Source organism: Leptonotus elevatus, chromosome 3, assembly GCF_054856555.1.
Source record: "Leptonotus elevatus isolate MCC_2025b chromosome 3, RoL_Lele_1.0, whole genome shotgun sequence".
Classification (NCBI taxonomy): Eukaryota; Metazoa; Chordata; class Actinopteri; order Syngnathiformes; family Syngnathidae; genus Leptonotus; species Leptonotus elevatus.
In genome coordinates this window covers 21819554-21839723 of record NC_141241.1, presented here as the reverse complement: position 1 = coordinate 21839723, position 20170 = coordinate 21819554, and the positions used below count along the sequence as shown (strand labels likewise).

General features: G+C 40.5%; 1 protein-coding gene across 3 annotated transcripts in view; it reads left to right on the top strand.

The window, feature by feature from the left end:
- The window catches only part of tspan4a (tetraspanin 4a), a 124305-nt gene that overhangs the window by 64271 nt on the left and 39864 nt on the right, over nt 1–20170 (top strand). For all 3 annotated transcript variants that reach the window (XM_086070710.1, XM_086070709.1, XM_086070711.1), the window contains one exon: nt 18659–18850. In XM_086070710.1, coding sequence (XP_085926836.1) covers nt 18659–18850 — 192 coding nt within the window. The remainder of the gene's footprint in view (nt 1–18658; nt 18851–20170) is intronic.

The following is a 20170-nucleotide window of genomic DNA, read 5'->3' as shown; positions in this document are numbered from 1 at the left end:
AAACAGGAAACAGCAGAAAACCAAAACATAACAAATTATATGTTTTATGTGACCTCATTAGTTTAAAGTTCTGATTAATATTATATTTTTGGAAAATGAAATATGAAGCAAAATCCAGCCATTTTTATCCAGCTCAGAGGGCGGCCATTTTGCCACTTGCTGTTGACTGAAGATGACATCACAGTTGGTCAGGGCTCAGGCAATGACCAATCGCAGCTCACCTGTTTTCTGACGCTGAGCTGAGATTGGTTGTTACCTGAGACCTGAACAACTGTGATGTCATTTTCACTTGACAGGAAATGGTAAAATGGCCGCCTTCTGATATTGATAAACTGCTGGATTTTGCTGCCTATCTCGTATTCCACTAACACAATATTAATCAGTACTGGGGGGGGGGGGGGTTATGGTTGAAAGAAAGTTTAGTGGGCTTCCACTAGTTCACATACGGAGTACAATTCTGCAATGAATTTGGAGACATGGAAAACAGCTTCTGCAGTAAGTTGATGTCAAGGTACAGTACATCTACCTTTAGGATGTTTAGTGTTTGATTTATGGACGTGTTCCCACATTTGACATAAGGGAAATAAGCCAAAGCATATATATTATGGGATTTGTTTGTAAGTTAGTCCCTGCACTCCGGCTTTGCCGTGGAAGTGGAGGACTGCTGTCACCATGTCTGACAAACCAGGCGCCGCGGCAACAAATCAGTCTCCACCCAATCCCAGTCGATATAATGAGACCAGACCTGCAGGCAGCTGGAGGCACGCATGTGCGTGTGTGTGTGCGCGCACACCCGTCTCAGGGTTTATGTACGTGTGTGTTCCCAGCTGCACAGAGAGCGGGAGGAGGGAATACTCGTGAGATTAGAGATTTATTGATTACCCTTTGCAGCGTCCTACCACCCATCCCCCCCCCCCCTTACATCCCTTTCCAGCCTTCTATTCTCTACTAGTTTATTTATAGTGGCATGTAGAAGACTGTGATTTGGGCTCTGCAGGTTCTTACCGCGAGTGACCCGTCTTCTTTTTAGACATATTTTAAGAGGCTTATTGAGTGCTTACAATGTGAATATGAAGTCAACAAGCACTTAGACCAGGCGAGGTGCTAGCGAGGTTTCTCCTTCATCTTAAATGCTCCATGACACGCGGCTGTTTGCACACCATTAAAATGTAAACGCAGGCTCTCCACTGGATGCTGCTGCTCCAGTAATGATGTTGTGGCATAAAAAAAGCAATAGGTAGACACATAGATGATTAAGCAGATTATGGCAATGCGGTGAATATGAATGCTGTGGAAAGCAGAAGGTGGGCAGGCAGGTATTGACTTGACAGTTTCTCCTCAAGTCTGCTGCAGGCTGTATTTTTATTTATTTATTTATTTTACACACCGTGTGTTGCTCTGGTGATGTAGGTAAGCCTACATTGTATTATGGCTTCTGGCTATTGTGATGAGCAGGAAGTCTTGAGAACAGCCAACTTTTCCACAGACTGGCACCCATGTCTGTATCAGAGTCAAGACTAGAATGGTGTACTGATTAGAGCGCCGTCCTCTGCCAAGGCCCAAAAATCTCCATTTAGATCTGAGCATCAAATGGTATGTCATCAATCATTTACAATCATGAAGGTTTTTTTTTTAGGTTGTTTATTACCCAAAATATGCACAAATCTGTATTACAATTCTCGATGGATTAAAAGTAGTACTTTGATGTTGCAAGCATATAGATGGAGTTTTCATTCTTGTGTTGTTTTCGTAGACCGTGTGCAGGTAGAAATGGGCGTAATGTGGCGTTTTGTGGCCTTTGTGGGATGTAACAAAGCGTTTCCCTGTACAATCATAGCAGCATCCCGTCATAGTTTATAGCTATAGGCTAGCTATAGCATAGTCGGAGTCTACCCAATTTTTGGAATTTTCATTTTAGTTTAGTTTCCTTTTGAGTTTTGTTTTTTATAATTTAGTTAGTTTTAATTAGTTTTTAAGACGGTTCTGTTAGTTTTTTATTAGTTTTACTTAATTTTTGTTTGTTAGTGTCAGTACTAGTTTTTTTTCTTCTAAACGTGTATCACTTGTGTGTAATAAACACAATGGTAAAATGAAAAAAGTAATGCATTTCTTACCTAGCATTGCATTTCGGCTGAGTTAGGAGCGACGTCATCTGAAGGTGCTGCTAGATGACGTCACTTCTGTGGGACACACTGTCAAAGGTCCTTTTTCCGGTTAAAAACAAAATAAATATACTTAAAATCACATTTAAAATCAATCCCCAAAGACTCATGTATTAAATTAATTAATAATTACCAAATACTAAAATGAAGTACATTTTCGCTATAATTATAGTTTTGTAAACATAAAATGTAGTTTCAGTTAGTTTTCTTCTTCTTCTTTTTTTTTTTTTAAAGCATTTTCGTTTTTATTTTATTTCGTTAACGGAATTTTTTTTTAATTTTATTTTAGTTTTTTCATTAGTTTTAGTTAACTAAAATAATCTTGGTCGAAGCGTATGCCCGAGTACGCCGGGAAACAGAAATAGACTTTCTGGGGTCCTTGCCGGTAAAATGCAGCATTTCCATTTGCGGTAATGTAGTTGGCCGCGCATGTGATGTGGGCAACTGTAATAATCCAGTCAATAAATTGATTCCCACAATAATTCAAAGGAATTGTTCCACAATCACAGTCATATTTTTGAATGAAATCCACCATACATGTCCGCAAAGCGCCAAGTCTGTCAGCTTGCACCGCAATCAAATCCACCAAAATCATGTTGCACCACCTGCGCTACTAATTAGACCTGGCTTTACCGAGTCTAAAATGTAGTCTACAATTTGTGACCAAATTGGCGATGTGCTGCCAAATTCACAAACATGCTAGACTGCCCCGGCATGGAAATTAAGATGTGCTGGTTTTTACGCCGAGCGCAAGGGTGCCAGTCTACAAAAAATAGAAATGATGCACCGTGATCTCCATATCCTTGTAATTGTCATGAATGCATACAGCAACACTCTTTGCAGTCATGAAAGAACTGCTATGCCATGGATCTCCCACTTTACACTCAAATATCAGACGGAGGCTCAATTAATCCACCTGCACCCTCCTGCTAGATTAAAAAGATATTTATGACTATAAAGCATATCTGGGTCTGTTTGCACATCAGAGCAGAACGTGGAAATAATTTACATTCATGAATTACCAATGTGCATAAGTCCTAGCATATAGGAGTCAAGGGGGAAAAGTCTGTGTACATAATTTAATAGAGCATTAATATACATCATGGATTGTATACTTTGCTCTTTATACGTGTCAAAGCTACAGCACACGTCTGCATTGTTATCCAAGCTACATTCCTGTGTGTATTTAGTAAAGACTGCATTAATGTGCTTTTTAGGCTGAGATTGAATTTGACTGATAAGCAAAATGCAACCTTGTATTAAAGAGCGAGCACCTTGACAGTGAACTACGAGCAGCGTAGTTTGACTTCGCACGCGTGGGGGAAATTGAAGGATTATTAGATTAGCTTGATTCTTTTGTATTTTTTTTTTTTAACATCCATAAGGCTCAACCCCCAGAGACTTAGTAAAAAATCTTGGTGACTTGTAAAGTCAGATGGAATTAAAGCTCTTTCTGCATTCTCAGCACAGTGTCAAGAAAGGTGTCGCTTATTGGAGGTCAGGGTATCACGACAAAAGTCTGATTGCCGTTTTATATTGAAACGTTACCTCTTGGCACTCTCTGCTCTCATCTCCCAGCTGATGAAATCCGTCTGGCGACCAGAATGTGAGATTTTTCTTTAAATGTATTTCCCTCCACTAAGTGGAGGAACAGTGATTTCCAGAATGAACAGACGCTGTTAGAATGTTTGTACTGAAAGTAGGTCAAGTGTGCCATTTTCCCCCAGGTGAGACGTGGCAAACGGAAGAACAATAAGTGGCAATGCAGTTGACTGTCTATGGGCACAAGAGGGATGGTCACGGGAGGGCTAACATATTTAGAATTCAGTATTGCTTTTTGAGATGGGAACCTCTTGCATGTGGGTCAAGGTTCAGTGAGCGCAACACATGAGATTGCATAGCGTGTAGTGCAAGTAGTAGAAAGCTACAATATGTTCATGCTTCAAAAATGGTCAAATTCCATTTTTTTTTTCATGATATGTTGCACATATCTTATTTTGTCATGGCAGCCTGAACCGGACATATTGGAATTGGGCCATTTTCCTATGTAGTGCAAGATCAAATTATTATATGGGTGGACGTGAGTGGTTGAGGGATGGTGGACCCAAATGCGGTGAAGCAAGGCAGTGAGACAGGAATGAAGTGCAATATGAGGAACTTTAATGAAACATAGGGAGAACGGTGAGTAGACAACCATGGCTTGATGGGACGTGACTGGACTGGTCGCCATGACTGGGCAGGATGTGAGTAGACTGGTTGCCATGACTGGAATGAGCGTGATGTGACTGGACCTGATTTGCCTTGACTTGACTAGCTGTGGAGTGACTTGACTAGCTGTGACGATGATGACTTGGCTGTGGCGAAGACTTGACGCACCAACTTCCACACATAACATAGGCAATGCACCCACGCCGGCTGGACAAACACAACAGACTAAATACACAAACACTAATGAGACACACCTGGGGAAGGGACGACACACATAGGTGGACATGGTTAGACATAACGAGACAAGGGAAGAAACCAGGAACACATAACGCACAAAAACACCAACCACAGACAAAAACCACAAGAACACCCATAACAAACAAAAACCCAACCCCCACAGAACCGAAACATGACAGAAGATAATCAGTCTTCTTTCAAGAAGGACTACAGAAATCGGTGAACAATTACTGTTGATATGCTGAAATCAGAGGATTTGGACAATTTTAAATAAAAAAAATGGCTCCAAACGATTACTCGATTATTAAAATAGTTGCCGATTAATTTGATAATCGACAGCTAATTTGACAGCTCTAGCGTACAGTGCAAGTAGTATAAAGCTACAGTATGTCCATGATTAAAAAATTATTTGGTCTTTTTTTTTTAACGATATGTTGCAAATCTCTTATTTTGTCATGGCAGTCTGAACTCGACATATCAGAATTGGGCCACTTTGCTATGTAGTTTAAGATCAAATGCTAATTTGATGTTTTGCAATGCAACCATTGTCTGACCACGTTTCATTTGACATCACAACACACAAAGATCAATGTGAACAGAGCCTGTCATGTCACGTGCCAACAAAAGAATGGATGCCAAATTCCAAATATTTATCTGTCTAGATATGTCAACGAAAAACCCGTGTGGCTGGCTTGTGCCGTGGCGACGGCAGCGATGAAAAAAGTCCAATCTGGAGTCTCATTACAGCTTGAAACACACTGAAGTGGATGAGTTGTAAGGACAGATACGAAGCGGTTAAAGTAGCACTCTTTGTCTGTGGCTGTCCAACAATCAGCTATTATTAGACCGCAGAATGACAATCTTACAAGGGCAAGTTCTGTGGTAAACAAATTGATAGTTTACAAGCCAAGAGTTTGTGGAGGAGCGCCTTGTTTTCACCGTGGAGCTGCTCACCCACAACAAAAGGAGCTGTGAAATTATTTCCCAAATTAGCTGTGAAAAGCATCATCATCTTTGACATTTGATGTCTGGCCAAGAGGAAGCACTTTCAGGTATTACAAAAAGGGATCTAAGCAGTAAGTGTAAAGCTATGCTGATTACAGACATTCTGAAATTTAAAAACAACGATTATATTTTATGATGCAGTTGGATGACTGTTAATAATACACAAGGAATTGATTTAGTGTCAATTTGACAAAATAATCCCATATGACACAAATGGACATAGTAATAAATGTCAAGAAATGCAACTTAGGTGCTGTAATACTAATCAACAACAGAAGAGTGCAGCTTTGCAGAGATGCTGAATGCAAAAAATAACACGACAGAGATGTGCAAAGTGATCGCAAAATGTCAATGTGTCAATAGGTGGGTTTCCATCCACCGATTTTTATTCGAATTTTCAAGAATTGCGAAAAAGAAACTGAATGGAAACGCCTGAAATTTGAAAAAAGGCCCCAAAAAGTTTTTACGCTTGGAGGGGGTGGTATTTGAAGCGTATCGAAAAAAGGAAAATGCGCTTTTTAGCGATGGAAACGAACGGTTTTGCGAATAAGCGGCTACAAGACCGGATATACGTTTTGACCGATACTACGTCACACGCACGTTTGTAGTCACAATAAATGGCGGATGATAAAGTAAGATATGTTTGGGGAGACGAAGAACACGATTCTTTTTTATAATTAATTAAAGAAAAAAAACATGAATGCAATTTTAGATGGCTTTATTAACATCAGCTCTCAATGTAACGACACACTTCACTTGCGGGAGGGAAGCCAACAAGACAAACTACTTCTGTTCAGTCCATCAAAAACAACATTCCCACTTGGAACTCCCCGTTGTCTCAAAGTTCCGTCACTACAGCGTCAACTCGCGGCGCATATTCGCAAAAGAAGAGCGGATGGAAACGGGCATAAGTCGCTTTTTCACAAAATTCGCATACAAATTTTGAAACATTTGGATGGAAACCTGACTAATGCTACAGGACAATTGCAGTAGCAACTGCAGATTGAAGTTTTCAGGAACTCAACAGTTGCCACAGGACAGTTGGCAAAGGGGAAGGTGAGAAGGATTTCTCTTGAAATCCACAATCATCTTACGTATTTAGCATTTCAGGTCGATATGCAAAGTCGTGAGGCTGATAAATGTGTTGTCATCCGCAAACTTCAAGGCCTTGATGGTTGGGTGTTTTGAGGAGCAGTTGTTTGTGTAGCGGGAGAAGCGGAATGGGCAGAGGACACATATTTGGGGGGATCCATCACTGTTTGTGCCAGGTCTTGCAAACCTTCATTACAGATATGTATATTTTTTTCTTTTTTTTCTTCTTTCAAAAATAGCTCAGTATTGTTCATTCGGTAATGTCATCATCATTGCTCTTTTTTTTTGGTATGTGGGTGAGTATGTGTGCGTGCGTGCGTGCGTGCGTGCGTGCGTGCGTGCGTGCGTGCGTGCGAGTGTGTGTGTATTCGTTAGCTCACCAAAAACCTATTAGAAAAAATCCCATACCGTTCACCTAAACCGAACACCGCTGTCAGGAGACCCGAGGGGATCAAAGAAAACAAAGGAAAGTGAAATCCAGCACCGGCTAGACACCACCCACCGGGCCACCAACCAGAATTCTTCACCAACTCCAGAAACATCTAAATTCCAACAAATCCAAAAAATCAGGGAGACCTCAAGAGACCAAAGGAGAGACTGAGGAAAGGAAGGAAGGACAGACGAAGCAGAGTGAGATCCACAGACACCAGCCTCCACCGATTCAATGACCAGAGGAAGAATCAGATTGTGTCTGAGTTTCGATAGATGCTGGTGTGGTGGATCTGGCATGCATGAAAATCTCCATCAAAGAGGGGAGCCGTCGACCCCTGCCAGGACAGAGCAAGCGCAACACCTCAGGGCCCCCCAGGCCGCGGCAGCGCCAAAGGACGACCACCGGGCCCCGCCGGGGCCACTGGCCGGAGAGCAAACCCAGGAGCAGGAGCGCCCCCCACCCCAACACGGCCCGCGCCCCCAACCCAACGCAGCAGGACGGGGCACTGCAGGCCCGCCAGGCACCCCACCGGTCCACAGCCCCCGCTCCCCCCCGACCCCTCCGCCCCCCATCTACCCCAGCCGCCCCCAAGCCCCCAGACACCCCCCCCCCAACTAGCTTTACCTTGACTAGTTTCGGCCACGCTATAAAAAAGAAAAACCACAGGATGATATAGATTTGTAGGCAAGATGATTTTTTTTAGCCAATAAAGACTCTCGTTCGTTGTCTTTTTCTTTTCTCAGGCGCTAGATCAGAAATCCTTTTTGTAACTTGTTATTTTTCATGTGGCAGACAAATAATGAGAATGGCTTTCAAAGCCTGCAAGTGGTAGCCTTGATTTGTCTGGCCTTTGGCATCACTTAAGTGGTTATGGGTGCAAATGCTGAATCAGCTTCTTCTTTTTTTTACACAAAGCAGCAAAGCAACAACACATGAGATTTTTCCACCACAATCACAAGGAATTATTCGGGCTCCTAATATTATTATTATAATTATTATTATCGTTATTTATATAAAATATGGGAAATGTTATTGAGAATAGCAGCTAGCCTCACTAGCCCTAGTTTATTCTGCCAATTATTCACACCAGAGGAACCACAGTACTGGTGGCGAGTATTTATGTCCAATTATATATATATATATATATATATATATATGTATATATATATATATATATATATATATATAAATAAAACGTATAAGAAAGCAAGAGAAGCTTCCATATTGTTGCTTTCTGTAATAAATCCCCAAGATATGAACACAATAATTGCGTTCCAAAAGGCTTTTTCTTTCAATTTCAATTTCAATCTATACGGGTTAGTTACTTTGACAGCCACCTCCTGGGGATAGAACCGCGGCACTTGAAAACGATGCAATGCCCTCACTCGACTTGAAGGTCAGCCTCCTTGCTGAAGCTCCGGTGGTCTGAATTTTTCAAAGTCCGTCCACTCGTACCCGCATATCCTCACTGGCATCGCACGTGGGCATGCTGGATTGTTAAAAATCCAACTTTTCATCCAGTGGTGATTGCTCTAAGACTGCAAGAGAAGCTCAGCTTGTTTTTAGCATACATGCGTCAGCAAGTATGGTACGGTGCGCTCGTTTCGGAGCTGCAGTTACCTACAGTTAGCCACCAGTAGCTCTGCGTGCGTGTGTGTGTGTGTGTGTGTGTGTGTGGTGAGGACGTGTGTGAATTGGAAAAAACAAGGCAAACTGTCAGTGCAAGATATGTATTGTAAAATGACCCCAAAAAAATGTGCCCCGTATAAATATATTATAATTTTTTCGAGGCCTGGGGCAATATTCCGAGAAAAAAACCTCCTAACTTTGAGAATTTATAAAGTGTTAAATTTGCGAGTTTATAAAGTGGCAAATTTGTGAGGAAAAAACTCGGAATATTGCCCCCGCCCTCTAAAAAAATATATATTTATGCGTTGCCCAAATACGCCGTCAAAGACAATAATAGGACTGTGCATATGCATATTTTAGGGATGCACGATAATATCGGTGGCCGATAATTACCGGCAATTATCGACCAATTTGACGTCAAACAGATAAACCAGATCATAAAGAAATCCGCGGATAATAATAGACATGCCACTTTGGTCCATCGGTTGTGTTTGTGGCTCAAGATGTGTCTCCCCAAAATGTTACGCTCACAGTTTTTTGTTGAATTTTTAAAACATGACTTAACATGATTTATTTTGGCTAACTCAAAATGAGTTACTGGTTGTCTTTGAAGCAGAGATATCAATAAAATTCATCTTCAGGGTGCGTTACAAATGTTTCAATGTATTTGTACTTATAGTAGAACTCGAAAGTACATTTGTATTCAAGTTAATTCATGCAAACAATTATCAAACAGTTATCGACATTGGCACGTTCTAAATTATTGGTTTATCGGTATCGGTTGAAAATACCATTATCGTGCATCCCTAGCATATTTTTGTGTTGTTTTTAGACACTAGGTGACGACAGAATGTGACAAAACAAGCCAGGAAACAATTGCCTCCCTCCTTTAATGATGTTGACAGGCTGAGATAGTAAAACAAATAAAAATGCAGGCCACGCCCATAAAGTGGGTGGCACAAGATGTCCGTCCATCCATCCATCTATCTATCCATTTTCTTAACAGCTTGTGAATCATAAAACACATTAAATCAGTACTGAATTTTTCATGGAGGTGGGGGGGTTTAGTACTCACATCAATTTTTACATACTGACGACCTGTTATATAAGTGCCAAAGTTCATCCTAATCAAGTGTTCCTTTAAATACTACAATACATGCTATAGCACTCAGGGAAGGCAAGGCAAGGTTGAGCAATCCTCATATGCATTAGCAGCAAATGATTATGGTATGCGTGTTTTGCATTATTCCTTGGAAAATTAAATGATGTAAAAAATATCTTCTAATGCCAGCAAAAGTGAAAAAAAAATTGAGTGGGACTTTGAGTACTTTTTGCATAATTGTGCTTACAAAAAAATGCAATAAGAACATCACCTTGGCGAGGGTTGAACTAAATAAGCATTGTATTATTGGACTCCAATTTGAAACTAGGATTCACCACATCCTCCACAATCTTCAAAATAATATGTAATAGTAAGAACATGAATGATAAATCCTCATATCTTTTCAAGGCTACCGCTGAAAACCTTACTTAGGAACATGGTTAATCACCAAAAGGTTGTACGAGGAAGGATACAACACAGTCTAATAAGGTTTGTCTGCCATCCGAGAGGTCTAAATGTAAAAAAGAAACTCAAGGGCACCGTTTTGAGAGAGATGTTATTGGCAAATATTCATTTCATAATCGTGTGTAATTAATCATTAAAGCAGTGAGCTAATGCGACATAGCCTGTATAGTATATTTCATCTACATGATGAAGATGTTTTATTTTATTTTATTTATTTTTGTCAAGTAGCCTACTTGAATGCCCCCCGCCAAGTAATTTAAACAAAAACAACTCTTCCATAATAAGCTTGATGATAACTCTTCCACATATGCTGTATACAGGCAACTACTCGCACTCACATTTACACCAATGGGCAATGTAGAGTCTTCTTCTTCTTCTTTTTTTTCTTGGAGAGCTCAGTATTGTTCATTCGGTAATTTTACCGATTTGACATGTCATCATCATTGCTCTCTTTTTTTTAAATTATTATTATTATTTTTAATTAATTTGTATTTTGTGCGTGAGTGTGTACTCATTAGTTCACCTAAAACCTATTAAAAATCCCATACCGTTCACCGAAACCGAATACTTCAGAATCCAGCTACAGTCGTGAGGTTGTCAGGAGACCCGAGGAAGGATCAAAGAAAAGAAAGGAAAGTGAAATCCAGCACCGACCAGACATTACCTACTACCCACAGGGTTACCAGCCAGAGTCTTTCACCAACCCCAGAAACATCTAAATTCCAATAAATTAGGGAAACCTCAAGAGACCAAAGGAGAGACTGAAGAAAGGCAATGTAGAGTCTTCAATTGCATTCAAATATGGTACCCGCATGAATAGCCCAAATGATTAGCTTTCATTTTCTCGCTTTATGTATTTGCAATGTGTCAAAACAGTGACGAATAATGCCTGGAATCTTTTTAATGATACAACCGTCACACTAATCTGGTTAATGTTCCGTATTTTTGACTGACTTGACACAATTTACCAAGAGCATTTTGAGAGAAAATGGTTATTTGTGTGTCATAATAAGCCGCTTAATTGAACAGATTTGAATAATAGATTCTAGTATGTCATCCCGGCCTCACACCACACAGTAACATGATTGCTTTTACCCTGAGTGGCTGACTTCCATTTAGCTTCAATTTGTGATGTGTAACTGAAGCCTTGCTATATTTTGTATTAGTCAACACTTGAGTCATCTGGCAAAAATGAAGTTGCACAAATTTGGTGTGCAGGTGGATGCAGATACTTTTTGTATTTGCAAATAGAATGTTTGTGTACGGTTGGCTGGCTCACAAAATCTGAATAGATTGATATATGTTCTCATTATTATTAGCTAAATTATTAGCTATTATTTTGTAAAAACCATAACTAAGTTATTTCTTTGCTACAAGTCTTGCAGTCATGGTGCCCTAATAGGCTGTTATTAAAACTAGCTGTGGGGTATTATTCATTATTATTATTAGGCTATATGTGTGTGTAATGTTTATTTAGTTCTTTGAAAAACTTCTATTGACAATTCTGAACATACGGGCATTTCTGATACTTCCCCAATGCAACGCAATGCAAATGCTTCCTTTATACGGTGAAAACAAACAGCTTTTGCCTGTGACTATCATACAAGCCACACTTATTGTTATAGTAGTCAACCACATCGCATCACATTTTGAAATCAAAATAATCCTTACAAATTAAATGACAACGATCCAAAGTCCAATGCTTTTCAATGAACTGATTTTGTTCACCAAATTGACCGCCATCTTGACTTGTCAATAAGGTATTCTATATGCGCAAAAGTGCCCTTTTCCCCCCGGAGCACTTGCCCCCCAAAATATCTGTGCACGCCCCTGCCTAAATGTGAGACACATTCTGTCTGGTTCACCAATTACCAAGTAGAAGTAGCTCTCAAATGAGACATCTCTCCATCCACTTCCTGTAGCGCTTGTCCTCGTTGGGGTCACGATGGAGCTGGAGCACATCCCAGCCGACTTTGTGCGAGAGGTAGCGTACACCCTGCATTGATCGCTATCCAGTTGCAGCAGATGACCCATTAAAATCCAAATTATGGACATTAGGACCTAGCTGCACTATGGAAGGGCTCTTAAGAAAGGCGCGCAACTTTCATACTGCTTGGGGCAAGAAGCTGATTCTGACATCTCTCTTCTTGTGCGTGTGTTTAGTTGTGTGTGTATGAATGTAAAAGTAAAGAAAATGATTGTAATATTTCTTTTGATATAATAAAACCACTACAGTAGGAGATCTAGGGTTGCCATGGCAATGGCAGAGAAAATATTCTCTTCACTACAAGTCACTGTAACATCACAATGATGAAGGGAAATTACTACATAGTGTTACTTGATATAATATGATATGATATGAAGAAGCTTGGAGTAACGGAATACATGTACCGCCGTTATGTAATCAGATTACCAAAAAAAAGGAATTTATTCCATTACAGTTACAGGAAAAACATGTAATCAGATTACAGGTACATTTATTAAAAACTGGGATTACTTTGAGGGATTACAATTTCTACGATGAGAGAGAGTGTGAAAGAGGGCAAGAGAGAGAGAGAGAAGGACAGAGAAAGAGAGAAAGAAGGACAGAGCGAGAGAGAGAGAGAGAGCGTGCACGCCCGCGCGAGTGGGACCGTTGCTGCGCGAGTGGGAGGTAGGAACGAACAAACTGAATAGTTGTGTCCTTCACACGCGGGCAGTTTGAAAAAGCTTCACGGACGGGAGGAGGAAAGGAAATGGCGATCGGTAATCACTGGAGCTTACTTGGAGCGAAAGTTTGAGCTAAGAGTCCAGCGGCATGCTACGCGCTGTAGCTTCTTGCTAGCGAGCCCGCTAGCCCACAACCATAATGTGAGTTACGCCTTCCAAACAAATCTTCCTCCCACCAATTCACTATTTAAACATCATACACAACATATACACGGCTAAACTTGTGACGGGGATAAAAAATCATTGTACACATCTATCTATCTATCTATCTATCTATCTATCTATCTATCTATCGATATTAAACTGTGAGGTGTGGTTGCTTTCAGTGACTGTTCGAAAACAGCATATGGCCTTCAATCAATCAATCAATCAATAGCCTACATGCTCTTTAATTACACAATAATTTTTGCTATTTGTAGGCTGCCCGGTTCTCTATCACCCGCATATAGCAGGGGCACATTGTATAGAATATATATTGTGGTGATATTTATTTTTATTTTGTCTTCATGAGCATACTCAATATTGGAGTAATCCAAAAGTAATCCAGTTACATTACTTTAATTTTGTGGTACTCGGATTACATTACTATGTTTTTTAGCAGGTAACTTGTAACTGTAATGGATTACATTTTAAAAGTAACCCTCCCAACCCTGGATATGAATGCTAGAATTTTGTGAATGAATATTCGCTGTACATGTGCTATTTCAACACTTTCTTTAAAAAGTCTGACAGAAGGAATTGAACTGGGAACATGATCGTGGCGTCTATTTTTTTATTATTATTTTTACGTTTCCTGCTGTGATTTAAAATGTCCTCACTTTAACATTAGAACATGCTTTGGCCTCTCTCACTTTCCTGACTCTGTTTTAATTTTAGACAAAAGAAGATGTGAACTAATATAAGACTAATGAGCATTTTCAGAAAAAACGTACAGCTTTTAATATTTGAAAGCAGTTAGTCGATCGGGGCGAGTGTGCGGACTCTTCAGCTGCTCAGAGAGCAAATCACTTCTTGGGAGTCCGCTGCGGCTCATTTTTTTTTTTTAAACTATGTGTGCTTATTAGGAACACCATTTGTGCCTTTAGAGGAGCATAAAAGATTGTGAGGAGAGCTGCCTGTTTATGATGCACATCAGTTACGAGTTCAGATACATCCACAGGACACACACAAATACACACACCATTACCATTTGCTCAAACCTCCAAAGGCTGTAAGATTTACATAACTAAATACAAGATTACTGCTTCCCCATGATTTTTTTCGCACTAGCTTTAATACAACATGTTATTTAATGAATTATTTCACTGAAAGTAGGGCAAGTCGAAAATTAAAGGAGTATAGTAGGAGTAGTAAGGAGTATGATTCCGGTTTTGCTCACGTTCCGCCGCAGCTGGAAGATTTCAGCAGATAGCAAATTAAGGGTCTTGGGGTTAGTGTGACTCACAACAAAGGCTTATTACACGACAGAGTGTGTCCCCTAATGAAGATTGGCTACCGAGTGATGGGTGAAGGATGAAAGGGAATGTCTTGGCTAGATGATGGTGAACATTTCGAGGTCATCTGCTCATCAGAGAAGGTATAATAATGTGGCTTTGTTGCTCATATTCCGGAAACGTGCAGCACATGTTCAATTGAGTCAAACAGGGTCACATGTGCAACCACACTTACATGTGTCAGGCATTTACAATGATAGCTCTCTAGTAGACGGTGCTCCATTAGGCTGTACTGTATGTGACGGAGTTGTTTCCGTCACTTTTTTGACTGGCGGGCTTTACTAAAAGTACATAAATGTTACACAATGATTGCATTATTCCTATATGACAGGGCAATGATGGGAAGAGCACTGATCCTTGGGTGACATTCCAAAGCAAGGAAGATGAGACACTATCGCAAGTCCATCAGACCATGAAGGAGGAAAAACGATATCATCTCCCACAGAGTTCTCATCTATTTCCCTATTTTTTATTTCTTCACATGCAGAAAAAGACAAACCAGCTTGTTTCAATGTTTCATCTCTTATTAAGGGATTTAATTTCCTCTCTGTGTATATGAGATAATTAAATCATTTGAGGTTAAGGTAGCTAGGTCAGAAACATTGACGGTACCGAGAACAGAACGGTCATCAGCTCCGCAGTTAAGATACATTATCCATTGTTACTATTTACAATCACCTTCATTTCAATCAATCTAAATAAGAGCCACTTGAATGCAGTATTTACAACCTGATGGGTTTGCAGTTTGCCAATGGATGCAGTCCTTTGGGCTGCTTCCAAATATTTAAACAGTGTGCTGATTAGTGCTTGTAAAATCAAGTAAATGAGCGTCTGAGCAACTTAATACAGAAAGACAACATTTAGAACGAGATTTACACTTTAGGGTTGAGTTGACTGGATTCCAATTGGAATATTCAGATGTGCATCCATCCATCCGTCATTTTTCGATACCGCTTGTTGCCTGCTCCATTTGACCTCGAGCGAGAGACGGGTCACTCTCAAGTCTGGCCGCCAATCAACATGTACGGATACGGTAAATTATGGCCCACTCATGGCAAGACAGCGGCTCCAAGTGTTTCACATTTGAAGGTTGCCTTCCCCTGACAGCATGCTTCAGAAGCTCCTTAGACACATGTTCAATAAATCGCTTCATACAGTGTTCTTTTCTGTGTAAACATGACATATAGGCAGAACTGTTGGAACCCTAACATTAAAGAAAGGAAAACCCACTATGGTCACTAAAATAGACACGTTGAACTTTTGGGCAGATGAGACAAAAGTGAAAATTTTTGACAAATGACAGCTCTATTTTCACGGATTGGAAACACATTTTTTTAAAAACTGTCTGAGATTTATATGAGTGACTGGAGAAAAAAAAAATTCCCCAACATTGATCTTACATACTCCCGGAAAAAAACCTTAACAACGTGCATAAAACAAGGCCAATTCCTTTGAAAGTATCAAAGAACCTTGAACTTTACATGTATCTTTACTTTAATGAGAACATATATCAATCTATTCAGATTTTGTGAGCCAGCCAACCGCTAGTTTTAATAACAGCCTATTAGGGCACCATGACTGCAAGACTTGTAGCAAAGAAATAACTTAGTTATGGTTTTTACAAAATAATAGCTAATAATTTAGCTAATAATATCTTCATGCCTGCTGATTTAGTACAAACAACTTAAATCTTAACAGCTTTTAAGATTTTTCAATAAAATTAACCTTAAGGAACAAATCAATATTAAAATGAGAGCTTTAAAAGGTGCTAAAAAACTAGTTAACATGACTCTCTCTCAGGCATTATGCTACAATTAGTAAATAAATAGACTAATAGTAACTAAACAGATTAAGAGCATGAGAATGAACAAGACTGACTGTTATCATTACAAGAAGGCAAAAGGGTTCCCCCCTACTTTTCACAGGCAATTGATCATTTCAAACATCCGGGCATTTCTGATATATCCACAATGCAACTCAAGGCAAATGCTTCGACCACCGACGACTTGCCTGTGACTACTAGCATAATACAAACCAGACAAAAATGACAGTTCGGCATATTTTGAAATCCAAATAATCCCCTTAAATCAAATTACAATGATCTTAAATCCAATGCTTTTCAATGCACGGACCACAGAGAGCTTCCTTTCACTGTCATTATATTTGTACATGTATATTTGTATTTGTGCTGGTCATCACGTTATCATTATTGCTTTAGCCTATAGCGTTAAACTAGCTAATTAGGTGGCCATTTGGCTAATTTACGCTCAGTTGTTTGTGCTGTTTGAGATATGCTACTTCACAACAAAATGATTGGAATAGAGGGCAAACAAACTATACAATTTCACTGGATTCATAACAGTTACCTGGCTGGGGTGGAGCACAGCGTCCGCGACCGTGGCTAATAACGTTCATGTGACAAAGAGAGAGAGACAGCTAGGGCGGGTGTATGTGCGCACGCGGTTCATATCGCGCGCCCCACGCCTTTAATCGTGCATCTTTTCTAAAAGATTGTGTCAATATTGACCTGTCCTCAGTAAACTGTTTATTTAAAAAAAAAAAGGACACTTTTTTTGCGAGAGGGCCAAGGGTGTGAGCACCACTAGGGGCCTGCCTGTGCACGCCTGTGCCCATTTAGGCTTAGCATGTTTCCGAACATGATCCCTCTTGAAAATACTTTATATCTAATTCATTTAAAACCTGCTTGACCCCCTCATTGAAGATCCTGTCCCTTCCTGACGTCCGACTCCCGGTAAAGTGCTGCACACATTCATCCAAATATTACAGTAAGCACTTAACTAAGCTTAACTGCAGTGTCCCAACAGAGGGCAGTCGGTGAACGACATACTATGCACGTTTAAAATAGATTAAATAAAAAACATAAATTTTCCGGCAGTTGAAATGGTCCAAATCAGAGCTCACTATAGTTTTCAATGAAAGTTTGGTAGCCAGCCACTAGCCTGCCTACCCGTAAGGCGCCGCCGAGATGCGCACTTCGCTGATTCTCATAGGTGCGCGGTGTGGAAAATATAGGCAATGCGGACGCCGCGTAGAGGGGCGTAGTTGCTGAATTGATGACATTTCGCTGACCTTGCGGATTCGTCAAGCGTAAATCATTAAAGGATACTCAACACTAAATCAACTGTTTTTATTTTGCTGATAAACTGTATAAATGGGTGTCTACTAATGCTGTCTATATGTCCTGGTCATTACTTTGACATTTTATGTTTGTTGAAAGCTTCAATATGGGGAGAAATGAGTTATGCTTTAAGAGTGTAGCCAACAGGGTTGCTAGGTTTATTATTCGCACGACACACAATAAACAACAACATTTCTTTGAAAAACAGGAACACTATATCAGTGTTTCTCAACCCTGGTCCTTGGGGAACACTATCCAGCCTGTTTTCCATGTCTCCCTTCACCAACGCAGATGAGGATCGTTATCAGGCTTCTCCAGAGCTCACTGATGAGCCAGGGACACGGAAAACAGGCAGGATTGTGGTCCCCGCCCGAGGATCATGGTTGAGGAACACTGCAATATATTAACAAAAATATATTTTCATTGTACACAGAATGGAGTTCTTGTCAAAGGCAAGTAAAGTTTTTGCCAAGCAAGTTCAAAGACTGAAAATCCGTGACTCGAGTGCCCCACCTGTGGCGCCTACTGCTTTTATGTTGTCTGATGCACTTCAGATGTCTGTCTTAGTACCAAGATTGACTTTGTGCGAGCTTCAGATCGCTTCTGAATCGTTCAGCTTCACATCTCAATCAGTCCGCGGCTCCAACGAATTCAGTATTGGTAAAGATTTCCAATCGTAGCTTTTTAACAGATTTAACATTTACGGCTTTCAGCCCTGACTATTTCACAAAGTATCCTGGGGGAGTGCTGAAATGTTCCCGGTATATGTGTACCCCGCTTTAAACGATGTATTATGACAATTTGTTTTTGGTGTCAGCTTTAAAGAACGGCTGTTTTGACTTTTCATTTCCTTTTGGATGTAGGCCATCACAAAGGATGGACCTTGTTAACCTGCCACTGTTAACTCTTATCAAGCTACCCCCTGTGAGTCTTTCTGTTTCTTGCTGTGCTGACAATGTCCTGTCTCTTGTGTTCCTTTTGCAGCTGGGAGGATGTGGCATACTGGGGGTGGGCGTGTGGCTCTCAGTGACCCAGGGCAACTTTGCCACCCTGTCAGCATCCCTTCCCTCTTTGTCGGCAGCCAACCTGCTGATCGCGCTGGGGACCATCATCATGGTGATCGGCTGCCTCGGCTGCGTGGGGGCCGTCAAAGAAAGCCGTCCGCTTCTGCTTGCTGTGAGTTATTTGTCATCGTGGCGCCTGCTGCACATTTGACACATTGATACGCTTTGCACAACGACGAGGATTCAGTGACATGTTTCAAAAGATGTCATGTTTAGTCTCAAGTGGCTGCTTTCTGGGTGACAGCACACTCATCAGAAAAATGACCTTTTCTTAGATAAATGTAAACATCCTATTTTGAAAGTGTCCGATGTATCATTCAACCAGAATAGGATTTCTATTTTAAAAAATTTTTACCATCTTGCTTTACATATATTCACAAGTATGAAAAAGACAATGTTCCTGACCTGCACAGTCGATAGTGCCAGAGAGCCAAGAGAGAGAGCAATAACATGAACCGTCAAGAAAGGAAGATGCACTTCTACTGATAGTATAATAACTAATTTAAGTAAAATGATATAATCATTTAATATAGAAATACTCCTATTGTGTTTATGATCATATTTGAGCTTGTACAGCCTTTCACAACTGATTTTGGGCAAGAGGCGGAGTTTAAATAGGACGTTACTGCTTTGTAAAACCAAAACACATCTTTTGAGTTGTCGAAGCCTACAATGGCCGCCATTGATGCAGCATACTAACGGTACCGCACACGTGCACAGAATGATTTTTCAAATAACTTACTTCATGCTCCAGGATCCCGCGCCGTCACTCTGATGTTTTTCTTTGGTTCCATCCCAATCAAATCCATCACGTCACAAAGTGAGTTCATTTCCGCCAGCGTCCGTGTTTGCTAACTCCCTTGCGTCTGTGCTAACTGGCCAACTGGGCCAATTTAGCTTGGTTGTTGCACATTGGGTGGCGTAAAACCGTTGTATAATAGTCCTTGTGGCAAATGCTGGATGGCTTTGCCTGCACGCTACTTGGAGGAGTGGGGGGGGGGGGGGGCAGGAGGAGTCTTGCTCTATGTTTAACATAGGAGATACCGCTTTCCTGGTGCTGACGCACGTAGGGCCGCCATCTTATGTGTGTCTGGCGACAATACATTTTATTTATGTAGCGATTTTTACGCAGATTGTTTTGTTACAAGCATACCACATGTAGCGATGCTAATTTTCTCCCCTTTCAGTCTAAAGAGACCACAAACAAACCCTAAGAAGCATCTTAGTTGTGGTGAATGCCGGTCGGAGTCCGTCAGCAATAAGTGTCCATGCGGAAACACAAAATATTGATACCGGGCCTCCCGGCAACTTCCAGGCGCCGCAAATGTTTTTTAAAATGATTCAAATTGCTTTGACGCATGCATTTTTGATGAAAAAAACCCTCTAATTGCCAAACTAGTGAATAGGTCAGTGACAAATGTGTTCTCATGCA